Source organism: Molothrus aeneus, chromosome 28, assembly GCF_037042795.1.
Source record: "Molothrus aeneus isolate 106 chromosome 28, BPBGC_Maene_1.0, whole genome shotgun sequence".
Classification (NCBI taxonomy): Eukaryota; Metazoa; Chordata; class Aves; order Passeriformes; family Icteridae; genus Molothrus; species Molothrus aeneus.
The window spans coordinates 4,203,121-4,222,727 of record NC_089673.1 but is presented as its reverse complement, the minus strand read 5'-3'; the positions used below and the strand labels follow the sequence as shown (position 1 = coordinate 4,222,727).

The window sequence follows — 19,607 nt, the reverse complement described above, 5'->3', positions numbered from 1 at the left end:
TCAGTACGTTTTGGGGGAAGGAGGTTAGTTTTTGAGTTCAAGTTATTCTCTGCAACAGTCATTAAAAAAATTATTTGAAGGTGAGGTAAATTAAAAAGATTAGAGGTGTTGGGGACGCATGCAGACTAAATCAAACAGGATAAAGCAAGGCTAACAAAGCTATCAGATCGAAGCTGATGCTGACAGCAATGAGATATACCTCGTGGGCGACTCGGTAACGTCTGACAACCTTCAAAGAAAGGAGAAAACAAGAAGTTGTAGGAGAGAGGGGGGAAAAAAATGGATGAAGGTGAAAAAAAAAAAAAAAGAAAGGAAAAAAGCAGCTGTGAGAGGCAGGCAGCGAGGAAGCCAATGCACCAGCAAAATCCCCTTTCACAGGAAAACGTAACGTGAGCAGCTGTGTGGCGCAGTGCAGGTACACTGAGGTCTGGAAGCATACACAGAGCAAGTGAACGCAGCAGCTCACAGCAAGGCATGGACAGACTACACTTGGCAACTCAGACTAGTAAAGATAGAAAAAGCATTACCAGAGGAAAGACCTTGCCAAAGAAACAGTTGTTTATTGATTAACTTTTGCTAAGTAATACGACAGGTAAAAAAATAAAGTCCCCATTTTACTAAAGAGAACCAAGTAGTCCTGACTCGCCGTCTGCCTTCGGAGCATGAAGCAGCGGCTGGGCCTGAGGCTGCCTCTGGGTTATACTTGTATTTTTTAGGATGCTAGCCCCACTGTTTGAGTCCTGACTGAGCACAGAGCTGATGGCAGTGTCCCCCCATTCCTACCTATCTTTGCTCCTTTCTTCAGGAGGGTGACGACAACCGAGGTGTTGCGGCATCCCACTGCTCTGTCGAGGGGCCGCATCCCGCTGTAGTCAACGTGCTCGATCATGGCCCCATGGTCCACCAGGAACTGAACCTGCAGTGAGAAGCCCAACAGTCAGTTCTGTTCTTGGCTGAGACCCCCACGCACTGCTGGGGATGTAGGATCAGCAGGAGCTTGCTCTTCTCCACTGCCTGGGCTAAAAGCGTCTCCACGGTGTCTGAGTGTACATTGTGGGAAGCAGGTCGAGGGAGGGGATTCTGTCCTTCTACTCCATTCTGGTCTCTGGTGAGAATGGAGAGCTGTGTCCAGCTCTGGGGTCCCAAGCACAGGAAGGACATCAGCCTGTTGGAACAAGTCCAGAGAAGGCCATGGAGATGCTCCAAAGGCTACAGCACCTCTGTTAAGGAGGCTGGGAGAATTGCAATTGTTCAGCCTGGAAAAGGCAAGGTTCCAGGAATACCTTAGAGCCCCTTCCAAAGGGGCTCTAAAAAGGTTGGAGAGGGACTTTGGACTTTGGCCTGGAATGACAGAACAAGGGGTAATGGCTTTAAATTGAAAAAAAGTAGGTTTTGACTGGATATTAGGAAGAAATCCTTCCCTGCAGTGGTGGTGAGGCCCTGGCACAGAGTGCCCAGAGAAGCTGTGGCTTCCCCATCCCTTGAATTGTTCAAGGCCAGGTTAGACAGGGCTTGGAGCAACCTGGGGTAGTGGGAAGTGTCCCTGCCCATGGCACAGGGTGGAACCAGATGGTTCTTAATTCCCTTCCAACTCAAACCATTCAGGGATCAGCTTCTGTGGAAGCACCTTCCCATACGGAGGGCCAGGACTACCCGTGTTCGCTGCTACACCAAGCTGAACCGTTTAATTTTATGGCTTTTACAGCAAGTTCCCCTTTTCTCTGGGTGTGCCACGGCCACTCACCACCTCAGCGTCGCCGTAGAACGCCGCCAGGTCCAGCGGCGTGCGGCCGTTCTTGTCCGCGTGGTCCGTGGCAGCTCCGTTCTCCACCAGGGAACGCACCACGGGCAGGTGGCCCTTCAGGCAGGCCCAGCTGAGGGCTGTCAAGCCCTCTTTGTCCATCAGAGAAATGGAGGCACCTGGAAGAACAAGCAGCAGTTCACTGCAGAGCTCTCCAGTGTTTAGCACTGTTTACTGCAAACCCTCTGCTCAGCAATGACAGCTTGTTTTCAGAGAGCTCTGTACATAATTATTAATTCCTTCATTAATGTTTCTCCCACCACAGATCCCACCCTCTGTGGCAACTTCAAATACACTTGATGGGAACTGTGGCAAATGAGTTGATTCACACCAAGCTGCAAACTTTTTCACGCCTACCTCTGCAGGCTTTCCTGGCAAACATCTGAGTAGCATGGTAGATCTGACTTCCCTCATCTGAGACATCATCTTTTTAACTGCCTATTTTTTTTTTAAACTTAATCCAACCCCATTCCAGCCTGTGTGAGTCAGAGATGAAGACCATTTTGCTGTTTCAGCAGGTCACCATGGGGAATTAAGTCAATTCAGCTCAGTTCTCCTAAAAAAGCACATATTTTCCCTTCTTCACTCCCCTCCCCTTTACCCAAAAGTACACAATTTCCAGCAGTATTTCTCCCTGAACTTTACCCAATATAAATACAACGTTGTGGGATACACTACTGCCAACTGCAAGCCAAGGAGAGAGGAGGACTTGACGTTTTCTTGGATGAGGAAATGGCGCTGCCATACCAACGGGTCAGTATTGCTCCACACGGCATATGGATACGGATATGAGAGCTGAACAGCAGTTTTAACTGAACACTCCTCTTCATGGCATGAAGACAACTCCTGTTGCCATGGCACAGCCATGGCTCTGGCTCTGAAGAGTGCAGAGATTATCTGTACCAGCTCTGCTCCTCCGAGGAGCTGCGGCTACCTGCGGGATGCTCCTGCCAGCAGCTGGGATGAATTGAGGCTGCAGTGCTTTTCTCCTGGAGGCAAACTCTAAACCTCCCAGCATGAGATTCCCTGCCTCTAGAATGTTCAGCAAATGTGGGCGTGATGTGAATTTCCTAAATGTTCCCGTTCATCCCAGCTGACACATCCCTGGTCTGCACAGGTTGCTCAGCTGAAAGCAGACTGAGAGGTCTCCCTGCTGGCACAAACTGTTAGTGGTGGAGGACAGCATGGCAATGTTTGCTCCAGGTGTGTTCAGAAACCTCTGGCCAGAGCTCTCAACACAGCGTGGAGTGTCAGTGAGAGGAGGAGGCACACAGCACCTGGAGCCATCAGGAATGCCAAGGTGGGACACGGGCTGCAAGGTACAGGCTCAGAGAGGACAATGCAGAATCACAGACTCATCTAGGTTGGAAAAGACTTTAGTATCATTGAATCCAACTGTTCCAGCAGCACTGCCAAGCCCTCCACTAACCATGTCTCCAAGTGCCACATCTTTAAATCCTTTAAATCTCTCCAGGGATGGGAGCTCCATAACTGCCCTCAGCAGCCTGTGCCAGGGCTGAACAACCCTGTCATCCCTCCCCTAGAGCAACTTGAGGCTTTTTCCTCTAGTGCCTTATTTCCTGGGAGTAGAGCCTGACCTCCATCTGGCTGCTCCCTCCTGCCAGGGAGCTGTGCAGAGCCAGAAGGTCCCCCCTGAGCCTCCTTTTCTCCAGGCTGACCTGCTCCCAGCTCCCTCAGCCACTTATTGTGCTCCAGACCCTTGCCCACCTCTGTTTTCTTCTTTGGACATGCTCCAGCACCTCAACACATTGCCAGTGTTTTCTCACGTTGCCCACACTGCGTCCAGGAACCATTCTGAAGCTGTGGGAAAGCCCCTTCAGATGATCTTGAGCTGACCCAAGCCCAAATTTTGCTCGGGATAAACCTGGAGCTGGTGTGGCGGGATGCACCACAGCTGGTCCCCAACCCCTCCCAGCACGTGCTCTGACCTTGTGCAAGCAGGAACTCCACAGTGCCCAGGTGTCCCTCGGACGCGGCCATCATCAGAGGCGTCCGGCCCTGCTTGTCTGCCATGTTCACATCAGCACCATGTGTCAGCAGGAGATCCACAATCTGCAGCACACAGAGCCAGGGTTACACATGGAGACACAGCTGAGAAGATGCCAGAGCCAAGGAAGGGCAGAACAGACCCCACATTCTAAAAATTCCCACCCCGACAGGCATGGTGGCCTCTGGGATTGCTGGATGGATGATTGAGGATTTTGAAAATGAAGGGAGGTATAAGGACAGGAAAAATGTTCTGGTAAATCATGAGCATCCTGTTTGCTTCTCAAATGGTGAGATAACCAGAGAAGTTGTGGCTGCCCCATCCCTGGAACTGTTCAAGGCCAGGCTGGATGGGGCTTGCAGAAACCTGGTATAAATGGAAGGTATCCCTGCCCATAGGAGGGGCATGGAATTAGATGATTAGATGATCACTATTCCATCATTCTATGATAACACAGGACTTGGGCAAAGCTGTCTGCAGCCAGCCAGAGCTTGGGGTGACAGAAGAACCAGCATCACTTCTTTTTGCTCTGACCACTCCCCAAAACAGCTGGGGCTTGTCTTCTCCATGCTTATTCCAGCAAGACAGAAGGGACGATGGCCTGACCCACTGACCTGCCAGTGTCCCTGTCTGACGGCGCTGAAGAGCGGCACGACCCCGCGGCGGTTGGGCTGCGCCACGGCAGCGCCCTGCTCCAGGAGCAGCCTGCACACCTCCAGCTTCCCGCGCCCCGCCGCCGCCGTCAGAGCTGCACGAGACAGGAGAGAGGTCAGGGACAGAGCCGCGCGCTCACTGGAGCGCTCTCCTACCTGGAAATGGGCCTTTCTCCTGGATGGGGACTGAAATGTCAAAGCTGGTCTCATGGCAGGAAAAAACCAACAAAGAAAATGGGCTGGATTGGTACAGCTTCCACTCTTGTAATTATGGTTACCTCAAAGCTCAACTCTTCCATGAAAAGTTTGCATAATGTCACAGAATGAGGCTGTTTGGGACAATCAGCTTTTACTGTTTTCTGCAAGTCACAGTGAAATGGGATGAGAACCCCAATAAGTATAAAATAATCTACAGGCACTCGTGGCTGAGGTTCAAGGGGTGTCTGAGGTTCAAATTGACTGAGGTTAAAGGTGTGATTTAGGTTCAGGTTTAGCTGCAAAGAAATGTGATCATGATTTTGTTACAGTTTTCCCTAATGCCAAAGCCATAGGCCGTGAGGCCAAATGTATCTGAGAAGGGGCACAATATCCAGAGAAAATAAAATATCCAGAGAAAATAAAGGTCTTCAGGTACTTGACAAGACCTTCTGCAACCTGGCATTGCCTCATGCCACCATGAGTACAAGGGAGCAAGTGAGGGATCAAGCAGGAGGCACTGAAAGATTCTGCCAGCCACTGATATCAGTCACATTTGTGGCTTTTCTTTGTCCAAGCAAGCACAGAGCAGTGTAATCCAGATGGAGGACTTTTATTTTCCACATCCCACTTTAGTCTGTAGATCTTTGAAACCAGGGAAACAACTGAAAGCAAAACAGATGGATTTGTTCACCTGTTTTCCAAAAAGAACACTACTTCTGGGCTTTGTTTCTGGCCAGGGCTGATCCTCCCAGCCACGGTCTTTGTGCAAACCCAAAAAATATCTCTCATTTTCATATGCCCATGATATTACAGGTGGGTAGAAGCAACACCTGAGAGCTCTTTCCCTAACAAAATGTGCTCTGTTAAGTCAGAAGTGTGGTGGAGTTAGAGAACACATATTCAATCTGAAAATAGTTCCAAGTTCAGGACCTGCCGGTGGCTTGTTTCAGTGTTAATTTTAGACCTTCTGGTTCCTCCCTCTCCCCAACTTTCTGTGCACTTCAGCACAGCTTCACTGGCTCCACGTTCTGCTGCTTCTGGTAGGAGTTGGAGCAGAAGGTGGGAGTCTATTTCTGACTGATGTCGCTTGTTTTTTCTTTGAAATACATTTCTGTGGGTTGGCTGATTACAAGGTGTTGATGGGTTTCCAACTGCAACACTGTTAATGGTGTGGGATTTAATTAATTCTCAATTCTCTTCCATATTATGGCTGAATTTTCTTCTCTTGGGGTTGAGAGACACCAAGAGTTAAATGAAAAATCATTTTGCTGCCACAAGCAGAACATTCTGCAAAATCTATAATCAGATCCATGTGGGTTTTAAACGTAAGCTACAAATATAGAAGGAAGCAGAGGGATTGGCATGCAGGGCTGCTGGGTTCCACTGCTAAACCTGCCTGCACTTGAAATGTTGCAGGTTAATTTGACGTATTTTACATCAAAATTACTGATGTTTGCAACAATGAAAATATTGTGAATCACTCCTGTGTTTGGTGTTTGTTCTTCGGAGAAGACTTTACAGAAACAGGATGATTTGATCCATTAATTGTCTACTTTCCTTTGCAATTCCTTCTGCCTGTAGTGACCCATCTTTCTGCTGCTCTGTTCCTCAAGGTCCAAACAACTGGAGTGGGTATGTGGCTCCAGCCTGTCCTTTGCAGCTCGAGCTCTGGGGAAGCTCAAAAGCTCCTGTGCCACTGAGCAGCCAGACCTTGCTCCTCCAGGAGGAGTTAAGGAGGATGAAAATGGGCTGGCTTGAAGTTCCACAGTCTGCTGGAAAGCTCCCATGGCCCAGCACATCTGAGGTGAGTCCACTGAGCCCAGCCAAGGAGCAGCAACCAGGATCCAGCGCTGGTAAACAGGAATTGTGCAGCTTTTCCATGAGGATGTAGTTCCAGGACCACTCACCGTGCAGTAACCAAGTCCTGGCATAAACACCACACAACAACTGCTGTGTTTCTCAAAACAGCTCGAGCTGAGCCTGAGACCGGGTTCAGGTGTGGATGTGCCCATCTCCATCAGCAAACCTCAAGGCCTCCTACACCAGGGATCTGCAACAGTGTATTATTCTGTTTCTGCTGCTGTGTTTTCTTGTGAAAAAACAACTTTATCTGGAGAAGGAATCATTAAGCTGCTCCTGTCCAGCACGTGTATCTGTTTTACAGCCTGGCAGCAAGACAAACACTTTGATGGAGATGTTTTTTGCACCTCCAACTCTGATGGAGATAGCATAAGTGACTCAGACACTTTTCTGCTGGGTTTTGATGTTAGTTCTGTCCCAGGGGGGAAATGCTCCATCTGGAATTGGCTGTAGTGTGCTGTCAGCAATTCCTAAACTTATGATGTCACTTGGCACTGCTATTTGGATGATATCAGGCTGATATCATTGAGCCAGGCATTTGGTTCTGCACTGTGGAAGATGAGACATGAGCAACAAGTATCAAAACTCAGACAAGCCAGGATTCAGATTTTCAGAGCAGATTGCTATTTTTAGGTGGAAACCTGCATTTCTCTCCAAATTTATTTAAACTCTCTATTTACTTTTGGGAAAAATAAATAATACAGTTACGTGAAAGTGAGTCTTGAGTTTCATATGAACTTACAGACTTGTTTCATGTAGACAAAAGGCTGCTCAATTTGGTGGTTGACTCATTTTTGCTCATTTTCTCATCATACCTACTACCAATTTTAATGTAAAAGTGCATATGCCTTTGAGTGGTTTGTCAATCCCAAATCCACATTCCCAACTGTCCCAGTTACTCAGAAACCCCTCTCTGACAGAGAAACTCCAAGATGTCTGGTTACTCCAGCTTTTTGCATTTTGGGGGGCAGAGGTGTGGCACAACAGAGATGGAAACAGGCTGGGAATGCCAGAGATACCCAGGGAAGGGAAGGGAAGGGAAGGGACAGCTTCTACAGAAATCACCTGTCTCTCCCCAGAGGCTGTCAAAGCTGTTGATCTGTGCTCTCTCCACCTCCTCCTCATCTTTTTCTGGAAGATCGAGCAGGTAGGAGACGATCTGAAACAAAACGATGTGTCAGATCATGAACTCGAATGTGTTACACAGGAACTGCTGACACCACCACACGAGCTGCTTGTAATACACAGAAGGAAGGGAACAGTCTCTGCCTGGCACCTTGAGATCAAGGAAATATTCTTTCTGAGATTAATCACTGAACTTGCTGCCCTGTACAAGCAAAAAAACCTTACCAAGTGTCTTGATATGATGGCACATGATGAGGCTTGGTAGGGTCAGCTCCCTGTGACTGTGTCTGTTCTCTTGGAGATGACCTGGTGCGTGCAGTGGGTGCACCTCCTGGAGGAGGTGAGGCTGACAGGAGGTATTTGGTAGGAAAGAAACTCATTCTCAAGGAAAGGAGAAGGAGCTGTGGGTTGCTGGGGCTCTTTGGAGTACTAATGGCAGTGGTGGGCTTGGCACTGGCTCAGCGGTTGGACTCAATGACCTTAATGGTCTCTTCCAACCTAAACTATTCTATATATCATTTTCCCCATCATATATCTTTGTCAGGATGGCAGGAGGAAGCTCTCTGGCTCTTCTCTCCCTCGACACACAGTCCAAAGTTACATTTCTCACACTCCCCATCCATGCTGGAGGAGTGGTGTAGGCAACGTGTGCCCATCCATCTTATCCCTGCTTAAAAATTTACTCCAAAAGTTTATTCTGACAACTTAAATAAAGGCTTGTTATCCTTCCTCTCCTGGATGCCTGCCCAGACCACAGGGTTTGCCAAGGATCTGTGAACACTGGGACAGGGAGGAAGAGCAGGACAGAAGTACTCTGCACTCCACTTCCAGACGTTCTCTGGTGAGTGGGCAGGAAAAGGACAACCCTTGGTTTCCCTCCCTGCAGAGGCAGAGTAGGTCCTACCTCGGTGTAGCCCATGCTGGCAGCAGCAATCAGGGCCTGCTGGATTGCGTGGCTCTTCTTGAACACTCCCTGCTGCTGGCCAGCCATGCTCCAGTCACACTGGATCAAGAACTTCACCACCTCCAGGTGTCCCCTGAGAGCAGCATGGACCAGGGCACACTGCCCGTTTTTGTCCAAATGATCCACCTTGAAAAGAGATGAAACGATACAATTAAACAAAATCATGAGCAACACGTCTTGGCTTCTTCAGAGTTTCCAACCCCTGTTTCAAAATAATGCCACATGTGCAAAATGTGCATTTTTCTGGTAAACTATCACTTCCATGACCAGAAAACAAACATTTCCAAAGCAATGTCCCAGGCTCTGGCATTATCTTGGCCACAAATGTTTGCTGTGGGGAAAATATCATTACTTTTTTTTAGGTTTCTCCAGTTTTCTTCAAAAACTCAAAGACTACAAAAATATTTTTTCTGTTGTGTCCTGATGCCCAGCATTCAAATTTTCTTGTGCATTGAAATAATATAACCTGGCCCTGGACACTTCTAGGGATCCAGGGGTGCCACAGCTTCTCTGGGAACCTGTACCAGGGCCTGATGCTAAATTACAGTTATACAATACAGATGAGAAATATTTAATATATTATAACACATTCACATCAATAATATATCAATATTTCTCTTTTTTCAACTCCTTCAGTAATCAGTATTGCAATTTCCTGCAAATATCTGAGTCTTCAAACTACACCAAACTGTGTTTTGGAGTATTTCTCAGTAGTGTTAGGGATATTCAAGGAAAACTACGAGTGGCAGGACTTATGTCACTAAACTCTCTCAAAATATCCAACAAAAGCAAAATTCTTTTTTTCCTTCATACCATCCCCACATTATTACAGACAACACAACCCAGCAAGATCTAAACAGTCCCTCAGTCATCCTGACATCCATACCAAAACTACATAAACCCATATTTTGCCTTTTGAACTAAAATTAAAGATATAGGGAAACCACAAATTGTTTCCAGGAGGCTCCACTTCAAAAATCAGCATAATTTTCTTCTTCAACAAAGTATTTTGACTTGACTCATAATATACAATTAAAACTCCACTCATCACAAAGCTAAACAAAAGGGGATTTTTCTGGGACAAGTCTGATGAAAATTTTAGGAGAATGTGTCTCAGGGAGATATTTAAAGAATGTTTTGTGCTGGAAAAGCAGCGTTGCCATTTTAACCTTGTGAAGTTCAAGGATTTCTCCAGAACATCCTTATGCAGGTCACCAGTGCAGCTCCTACCTCAGACCTGAATTCCAGACACCAATTACTGACTCTCAGGAGTTGCTGTCAATGTGGGACTTTTAAACCCACTACATTTCAGCAGAAAAAAAAAAAAAAAAACAACACCAAAAGCAGCTCCTGCCTTCATCTGCTGGAGGATCCTCCCTAGCAAAGCGTTCCATGTCCTGCCTGCAGCTCCCACCCAGCCTTGAGCAAACGTGGAGCAGCTCAGATCAGCTTTTGAGCACCGTGGCTCCCTTACCTTGGCCCGTTTCTTGCACAGCAGCACCACGATGCTCAGGAAGCCGGCGGCAGCCGCGTAGCCCAGCGGGGTCAGGCCGCTCTCAGAAGCGGCATCAACGTTGGCCCCAAACTCCAAGAGCAAGGCCACCATCTCTGCGTAGCCCAGGTGAGACTGGACGCACAGGACGGGGGCGTTGTTCAGAACTTCCGTCCGGTAATTCACATTTGCGCCTCCCAAAATCAGCAGCCGACTGACCTGCGCGTGGAAGGAGAGCCTTAGGCTGAGCTTTACAGAGAGACAGGAGAAAGCAGGGCCTCTACACACCTCCAAACAAACAGCAAAGGGCATAAAATGCTGAGCAAAGCCATCTGCCCAATAGATGGTCCCATTTGATGCAGATGGAGCAGTTTAATCATTTCCCAAGTGGCTGGAAATGGTCTGAAGGGTGCTGCCACCCTTTGTCTTGGAACAAAGCCACTCCAGCCCTGCTGCAGCATCTGGGGACGTGGAGGGGATGGGGAATCAAACCACACAGCTGGAGAGAGCTGTACTCAGCACCCTTCCCAAGGGATTTCTCTCGAGGGTCGGTCCGGCTGTCCCACTGCACGGCTCCCTTTGCCCTTGGCACCAGAGGAAAAGCCTGCACCTGATGCTTGAGAGTGACAAGGAAGGGACATGGGGACAGACACTGAGCTCACCTCGCCTGGCTGGCAAGGACCTGGGATAAACATCCTCCCGTGTGAGAAAACAATTCCAAACCTGTACCTCTTGTCTGAAATCCTTTCTGCTGTAGAGATGGGCTCACCTAACTCAACACATTCATGTTACCACTGCAAAAGAAGAGCCTGTACCAGCACATGTGCACGTGCTGTTGGATTTGGGGTCACCTCACAGTTGATGCCTATCTAAGCCAGAGCCCTTTACAAGTTCCAACATCAGTTATCGCATTCCACATCTTTGGGAATGAAAAAATCCCATTTTGCACAGGCACAAACTCACTATTTGCTCATTGAAATAAAAAGGAGATCCTTTGTCACAGTAGTGGAGTTGACAGACTACCTCACATGGTAAAAAAATCTCAACTGACTAAAGGCCTCTCCTCAGCTCAGGACAAACACCCAGCAAGCTGCTCAGCCTGGCCAGGACACGAGACATGGCTCCTGTGAATACTCTGCATGGTCCCTGCCCATTGCTGGAGCTTCTTGGGTGAATTCTGAACCCCCCAGCTCTCTAACTTTTCCTCCAGTACCAAGCCCATTGCTGGAGCTTCTTGGTGAATTCTGAACGCCCCAGCTCTCCAACCTTTCCTTCAGTACCTTTATGTTTGGGGTGTAGAGATTTCTCAGAGATGCCAATGCCATTGAAAGACCTTCAGTACTGTAGGAGATCCAAAGCCCTTGCAGGATAGAGGAAGATACCCCAACTTTTTTACTCAGACCCTGAAAAAGAGAAAGGAACTTAGATCCACACTTATAAATCTGCTCAGTTGCACTGGGCAGACCCTCCTGGTCTCTGGACTTCAAAGGAGTTTCAGGACAATAATGACTGCACCCAAGATAATGTGACAATTTGCCATATCTGACCTTCACAGTCAATTAATAAGCTTGCAGAAAATTACTTGTAAAGGTAAAGTAGCCATGTCCAAGGTCGAGGAAAGGCAGGATTTAAGTGTGAGCAACCAGATCCATTCAACACCCTCACAAAATGCCATGTTAGGAACACAGATTGCTGCTTTTTTTCTTTTTAAACAAAGTACACAGTATCTGCTCACAGTGAGATAAATTCAGGAGCTTTCAACCACAGCCTGGTATCTTGTACCAGATTGTCTCCAACTCTTCTAGTTCGTGTCCATGACCAGGTTATACATTGTATACTGAAGGTCTGACATATTTTCCAGCACCCCTAATTGGCAGAACACAGTGAAGCAGGTTTCTCCCTCCTGTGGAAGGAGCCATCATTTCTCCATAGCCGACAGATGGGAGTGAACAGCTGGATGGAAGAGCAGAGGGGTGGGATGGCAATTCCAGCAGGAGCCATGCTGTCAGTGTGCCCTGAATGCTGCTGCTCTGCTACTGATTTCCCACGGAAGCCTGCTGGTTCCATGGAAACTGCACAGGCATCTTGCACTGCACGTTTCATTCTGTCTCGACATGCAAACCCCGCATTCTGCTCCCTGGCACGCCGGGTGGTCACTGCACCCCTGCAAAGCAGCAGGGTCCCAGGTCTGGTTGGTGTGCCCGGCACTGGGATGATGCTGGTGCCAGAAAACCTCAGCACAAGGTGGGGTTTCTTTCCTCTGAAGGAGGATGTGTGGGAATCATCATCCCAACCCCTTGCTGGACTCGGCTGCAGCCTCTAATTCCTCTGTGTGAAAGATAATCTGCAGCATCACCCTAGCCATCAAGAGATTTGTCATCTGAAACGGTTTTATTACCAAAAGAAGCAATAGATCAGACAAGCTCTTATAAATAACAGCTCCATGTACTTGTTTCCTTAAAATTCAGGGAGCTAAACCACAAAAAATACCTGCTTGTGTTGAGGGAAAGAGAGGTCAGGAATTTGAGCCACTGTTAAATGCTGCTTTTGAAATTACACAAGACATTAGAGGTCAATATTAAATTTCATGAACTCAGAATGGTGAAATTGGAAAGGGAAAGCATTTTTATAACAAACAGTTAAAAGAATTTAAAAATAGTTATACTACTATCAAGCCCATAAATAAGTTGCCTGAATCACCATCAGGAAAAGGAAAAGGGTAGATATTTTGAGAATAGCCCTCTGAAGATAATCACAGATGCTATAAAAATCTTAACTGTTGCATTAGAATATATATATATACACTTAGATATTAGTGCAAGACATAAAAGGTGACATTTACCCCTTAAAGAAAAAGTACATTCAGCACCATTATCATTCAGTTACCATTCAGGCAAAAGCCTGCCCTACTTCTCATTTTTCAGCTCATATCTTCCTTTTCTAATTCCCCCTTCAGAACAGTGGGGCAGAGTGAATCCTTCAGCGAAAACAAATCCCAGCTTCATACAACATCTACATCATACAGAGATCAGATAAAAATACAGCCTTGTTTTTACTAGTGTTAAGCACCCACAGGTCCTAACACTTTTAAGAAAATCTGCATTTCCTGTGACCTTACAAATCCACCCTCTCATTCCCACCTTCTGGTGCCTGGGCCAGCAGGAAGAATGATATTTAGTTTATGGGTCATATTGGTACTCACATCCAAGTTTGCTTTTCAATTACCCAGGTCTTAAATGTCAGTGTGAAGAGAAGGATGGACCAATCAGCCAATTCCAACAACGATCAAATTTTCCCATTACAACCTAAATTTTCATTAGACTCTTCACAACTGCTTTTTTTTAAAGATTTCCTTTTTCCTAGATGCTGCTACAAAAATTCATCTTTCAGAGCAAGAAGCATCTCATGGTAGAGAGCAATTTTAGGTAAGGAGGCTATCTGCTGAATTTACCATCTGAAGGAGGGTTTAATTTTAAGGATTTCTTAGGTACCACAGCCAATTTTCTAAACTCACTTCTCCATGCTTCAGCAGCCTCAAGCAATCACACTTCTTACACCAACCCCATGACAAGACTGAGCGCTGCTGGTGCTGTGGATGAGGTTGGTGTAAACCTTCATCTGAATTTTTGTTACCTTAAAAATATGTGCTTTGAGAATGTGATGTCCCAGTTCAATAGTCTGCTGTCTGTTTAATTTTCCTTCTTGTCGAGAAAACCAGAAGGCAAGTAGTGTGTGGCCACTCCTAAAATCAGAAGAAAAGGTACGTCAGTATTTCTCATTACACCAACAAAACAACTTTTGAAGACAAAAATGTTAATCCTTCAACCACATCCAGCTTTGGGAAACAGAGCTGGCTGAATTCTCACCTGTAAACCAACAACTAATTGCATCCTTTATTATTGGTGATCACTGACAGCTCAAAACCCCTCAGACATTGGCAAACAGCAAAAAAAACCAAACCCCAATAGATTTTCTATGAGTAGATGTAAATTTAGAAACACCAGAGGTACAATGCAATGAAAGCTGAAGTGCTGCTTTTATTGTCATTTCACAGAGGCAAACCACATTTGCAAAGCTTGTAACCAACCTGAAGCCACTAGAAAATGCTGTATTTTAAATATCCACACTTTGAATAAAATATCCTTTGAATGACACCTGCACTCATTACCTTGTGGACAGTCCCATGGAATGAAACAACTTTATTGCTTTGTAAAACTCCTTCTAAACACATTCTCCAGCTTTCCCAGTGATAAAGATGCTTCTGGCAATGCCCTACCAGACTGCCAACCACAGCAAGTTAACTGAACTACACACCAAGTCCTGTTTAAGGCAAAAAAAAAATCTGACAATAACTTCTGTTGTTTTAAAGATGATTTTATGGACATTCTTAAACCTTTAAACATTTACAGATTTCCATCTTGTAATGCTGCAAGTTCAACACGGCTGAATCTTCTCAAAGATGCAAGAAGATGATTCTCCACAGACAAACAAAACACACACATGATGCAGAAATGTGAAGTTTTAATACCATTTCTGGGTGAGATCAGCAAATACCTGCTCCTGCAGGTGCCCCAGGCATGTGTGGATGCCATAGCAGGACATGCAGCAAGCAGAGCAGGAGCCAGAGAAGCTCCACCCTGGGACCTCAGTGGTCTGTGTGATGTTTTTTTGGTTTTACCAACAAAATTATATTCTTCCTTAAGCCTCTGGCTGATCCCAAGGGAGTCCTTTTAAGCCACTTCATTTCTGGAAGTACATAAAAATGTGACTGCACTAAAAGCAATCTAACCCCTTCCAGCCAAGGAAAATAAAATATGATATCAACTGTGGCTTTAAAAGGGCTTTTAAGGACAGGAAATGTTATTAGCTCATCCCTGTCTGGCAAAGCAAAGAAATACCTTGGATGGCCAAACATCTAGTAAATATTACACAAGCTAGAAGCTTTCACAGCAGTGGGGATTTACCAGCTCATCCCCATTCAGGGATGAATACTATCCATCTCAAAATAAACTCAGAAAAAAAGTGAATGACTTCTAATGCCCCGGCCAGGTTTTTGGCAAGGTGTCCCCTGAGCCCTGCCAATGAACCTCCTTTTGGATTGGTAACACATGGATTTGTGTGAGCAGAGCCCAGTGATGCTCTGTCGGCCCTCATGGTGCTGGGAGGACAAGAATGTGCCTGCTGGAAAAACAAATATAATAATTGTTCTTACGAGGCAAGACTTGATGCCCAGGTTTGGACAGGTGAGAGAGCACCACATCCCATTTACAGGTAATAAAACTGTTGCACTGGTGGGGAATTCTGTTGTGCTTTATTCCAAAATGCAGTTCTGTTTATAGAGGCACCATCAACTCAAATAACTGTTTTCTGAAATGTTTTTATTGACTTACAGTACTTTCCCTCTTAGGTCATAAAAAGCAATTGAAGAAAAGCCCCTTTTTCTGCAGTCAAGCTGCTCTCCACACCTTGGCCTGGCACACGGCCCGTGCTGGGATCCCTTTGCTCCACGCTTCCCCTGACTGGAGGAAAAGCCTCTCCAGATGGTGACTCTGCCCATCACAACACAGCTCTGATGCCTCAGCTGAGTGCTGAAAACCCATCACATGCCCTAGTGCAAGGGAGTGCCCCTGCTCCCATGCATCTGTGCTGTGAGAACTCTCCATACAGCACCAACACAAGGGACAAAACATAAAAAGCTGGGACAGAAGGGGCCCTGAAAGTGCTTATAGCACCTTGAGCTAAGCCCAGCTTGTAGCCTTGCCTTCCTTTGGCTCTCCCCCTCTTTGGAATGGGAGGAGAGTGTCAGGCCTCCTGTCAGAGAAGAGAGACAAATGCATTTGCTCATTACACTGGTTAACCTCTGGGAATGTCCATGGGGAGGAAGGGGATACAGATCAGAAGGAAACAAGGGGCTAGGAAACACAGCTTGAGTGGTGCCAGGTACTGCTGGAAGTCAAGTGGAACAGCAACTGCTGGATTGAACCCAGCCCCTTTCTGCCAGATGCTGAAAACCTGTAACTGCTGTAATACCCTCAGTCCATCCCATTAACTCATCAGATTCACAATGCTGTGATGGCTTTTCAGAGGGGCCAAGGTGTTCAGCTCCACCCAAAGGTTGGTGGTGTTCAAGAACTTGTAGGTCACTGACCAGGGAGCTGGAGAGAGACTTTGGACAAGGGTCTGGAGTGACAGATCACGGGGAAACAGCTTCAAACTGACAGAGAGTAGGTATAGGTTAGACATCAGGAAAACAGGCTTCCCTAAGAGGGTGCTGAGGGCCTGGCACAGGTTACCCAGAGCAGCTGTGGCAGCCTCATCCCCGGAAATGCCCAAGGCCAGGTTGGACTGGGTTTGGAGCAACCTCAGACAGTGGAAAGTGTCCCTGCCCATGGCACAGGCTTGGACTGAATAGCCTTTAGGGTCATTTCCAACACAAACCATTCCAAGGTTTTATGAGTCCGCCATTCAGAGCCATCAGCTCCTTCCCTTTCTGGGGAGATCCTCAGGCAGGAGCTGCATCCTTCTGCTCCAGACTGTGAGAGGCTGTGCCCAAAGCCTCTTCAGCCACACCCTTCTGCCTCTGTGTTCCACATCACAGGAGAGCAAACCACACCAGCTTTTTGCTTGCTGGTGAAAAGCTCTTTGAGAATGTTTAGGAAGGCTCTGAATGGATCTGTAACTGCATTAATCCTAAGCATGAAATGAAAATCCAGAAGCTTCTGAGGTGCCTGTTCTTCACAGCAAGAGCTGAAGTGCAGCTCCTGCCTGACACACCAGTGCAGTCAGCTCCCAAACTGCTCTTCAGCTGCAGTTGGAAGGGTATTTACCTAAATTTCATTATAGACATGGCTTTGGTGTTATGAATAAGGCATGTACGAACTACTCCAGAATAAGGTACAGTATTCATGACTAATACATTACCTCTGCAATGCTTCCCAGACCTTGGCTTTCAGCTGCTTGATAAATACTTGTTCTGTCAACATTAATTGGAAACTAAACCAGACTGCAACAGCACAAGCTTTTTTTTTTTCTTTTCCTTTAATACAGCAGAGTGGCAGTAATGATTTCTACATCAAGGAGCTCAGTGAAATGATATGCTTTGAATTTCACCACTGCAGAGTTTATCATCAGAGATTTTTCTATTTTTAATGTATGGGTTTGTTTTTTTTTTTTTTGGTGAAAAATTAATAGCTCTGCCAGCTCAGCTCCTGCAGCTTTAATCTGCTCCCTGTGCCTGTATCCACTCCTGTCATGGTCAAGAGTCTGCCTAGATGGGCACAGAGGTGTGTGTGTGTAGAAATGTGCATATATACAGTGTGTATATAGATAAATAATTATATACATGTAAGCATATATGTAAAAAAGACATAAAAATGAGTCTCTAATCATTCCAACACAGCACAAACCAGTGCACACCTACAGCAGCTCTAAGGAAGGTAAGAGGAGGCTGCACATGAGGTTATGTGGAATTATGGAATGGTTTGGGTTGGAAGGGACCCTAAAGTCCATCCAGTCCAACCCCCTGCCATGGGCAGGGACACTTTCCACTGTCCCAGGCTGCTCCAAGCCCTGCCCAGCCTGGCCTTGGGCACTGCCAGGGATGCAGGGGCAGCCCCAGCTTCTCTGAGCGCCCTGTGCCAGGGCCTGACCACCCTGACCACCACAGGAAAGAATATTTTCCTAATATCCAATTTAAACCCACTCTCAAGTAATTTTGAAGCCATTCCCCCTTGTCCTGTCACTCCATGCACTTAAAAATAGATGCTGGATCTGATCTCCACACAAGTGTCCCTTATCCACCCAAACATGAGTCACACACAGCTCTGGGTGCAGAGCAAGATGATGCTGGGTGTTGGTACCTCAAGCACAGTCCCCAGGTGACCTCATTCCTCACGTCACAGATGGAAAAGGACAAAGTCTCACTGATAAAATACCGGTGTGACCAAAGAGCAGTGAAACACAGCAGATTAAGTACAAAAGAAAATATTGAAAGCTTCCAGATCTGTGCATCATCTAAACTCTTCCAGTTCTCAGGTAAAAAAGATTTTAAAGAGTATAAAATTACTCTGGTGTTAAGGCATTGCAATACCAGAGTAAAAGACAAGTAAAAAATAAATGAGAATCAGTCCTGTTCACTCCTGAACCTACCAACATCCAAATTCCCTGATTTATACCCACATCTCCCCTCTTCCAGCTAATCCCATGAAAACGTTCCCAAAGCAGGAGATTTGACACCGTGCCCAGTGAATCTGGTCTTCAAAGAGATGTGTGTTCACATTTTATTCAGCTCTGCCAAGTGTAATGTCATAACTGCAGTGCAGAGACTGATGTGTGCTCTGACAAAGCCCAGAGCCTCTCCCCTGCAGGAGGATATCTGGATGTCTGTCCTGCAGAAAGGCCAAGCTCAGCTCCAGGAGCCTCTCTCAAAGGAGCAGTTTATCACTAAATTGATTTATTGATTTTTTTTGTAATGTAGTTTCCCTCTGATGTCATAACTTCAAATTAACTTGGAAGGAATTCACATTATTAAAAAAAAATCAAATAAGATAGTCAAGGCTACTCTCTCCTGCACTGCTGGAAGATGATTTTGCTCTAAAAGTGGGTCTTAATATTTCAGGAATAAAGTACCAGGAAAAAATTCAGTAACATTTCTTTCTTCAATCAGTTTCTGGTTAATCCTACTCCTCTCTTCTTGGTGGCTCAGTGCCAGAGGATGAATTATTCTGTGAATATTTTCTTCCATTTAGATGTGGGAACGGCCCAGCAGACAGAAGTTTGAAGTCCAGAAGGAAAAGAGCAGATTTTATGAGGACAGCAACCTAAGATACTGAATATATTCAACCCCTCGCTGCATCCCAGTGCTGAGTTTGCATGTCTAATGAGCCAGGCAAAACGAGCTGCTCTGCTGATGTCCTTTATGGTGGCACTGATCACATCTGCTCTCCATCTCATCTGTCACCATTTATAATCGGTGCCTTTTCTCCTTGTCTCTTCCAACTGACACTGCAGCTGCAGTTCAGGGGAAAACCTGCAGAAAAGTCACTTCCCTGCACTGCTAAATCCCTCTTACAGATTCCCAGCTTGCTACCAGTGGCTTTAGTAATTTGTTTTTGATCTCTGATTTCTGCATGACATTAGAAAGGGACTCCAAGACAGCTGGAGAGGGTCTGGAGCAACAGGACAAGGGGGAATGGCTTTCCACTGCCACAGGGCAGGGTCTGATGGGATATTGGGAAGAAAGAGTTCCCTGTGGGATTGGTGAGGTCCTTGCCCAGAGAAGCTGTGGCTGCCCCATCCCTGGAAGTGCCCCAGGCCAGGTTGGATGGGGTTTGCACCCTGGTGTAGTGGAAAGTGTCCTAGGCCATAGCAGGGGTGGAACTGGATGGGCTTTGAAGTCCTTTCAACATAGATCCCTCCATGATTCTCTGGCTAGAGCTGATGTCTTGAGATGCTGGAGATGTGGAATTTGCATATGCTAAGTTTCCTTCACTCACTTTGTTGAGTTA

The 19,607-nt window shown here is 46.4% G+C and overlaps 1 protein-coding gene across 1 annotated transcript in view; it reads right to left on the bottom strand.

Moving 5' to 3' along the window:
• The window catches only part of TANC2 (tetratricopeptide repeat, ankyrin repeat and coiled-coil containing 2), a 146,439-nt gene that overhangs the window by 13,108 nt on the left and 113,724 nt on the right, over window positions 1-19,607 (bottom strand). Inside the window, exons 16-25 of the mRNA XM_066567080.1 lie at window positions 13,735-13,843; window positions 11,382-11,504; window positions 10,084-10,320; window positions 8,550-8,735; window positions 7,586-7,679; window positions 4,424-4,557; window positions 3,751-3,874; window positions 1,745-1,920; window positions 784-916; window positions 200-229 (exon numbers count right to left, since the gene is read on the bottom strand). Coding sequence (XP_066423177.1) covers window positions 200-229; window positions 784-916; window positions 1,745-1,920; window positions 3,751-3,874; window positions 4,424-4,557; window positions 7,586-7,679; window positions 8,550-8,735; window positions 10,084-10,320; window positions 11,382-11,504; window positions 13,735-13,843 — 1,346 coding nt within the window. The remainder of the gene's footprint in view (window positions 1-199; window positions 230-783; window positions 917-1,744; window positions 1,921-3,750; window positions 3,875-4,423; window positions 4,558-7,585; window positions 7,680-8,549; window positions 8,736-10,083; window positions 10,321-11,381; window positions 11,505-13,734; window positions 13,844-19,607) is intronic.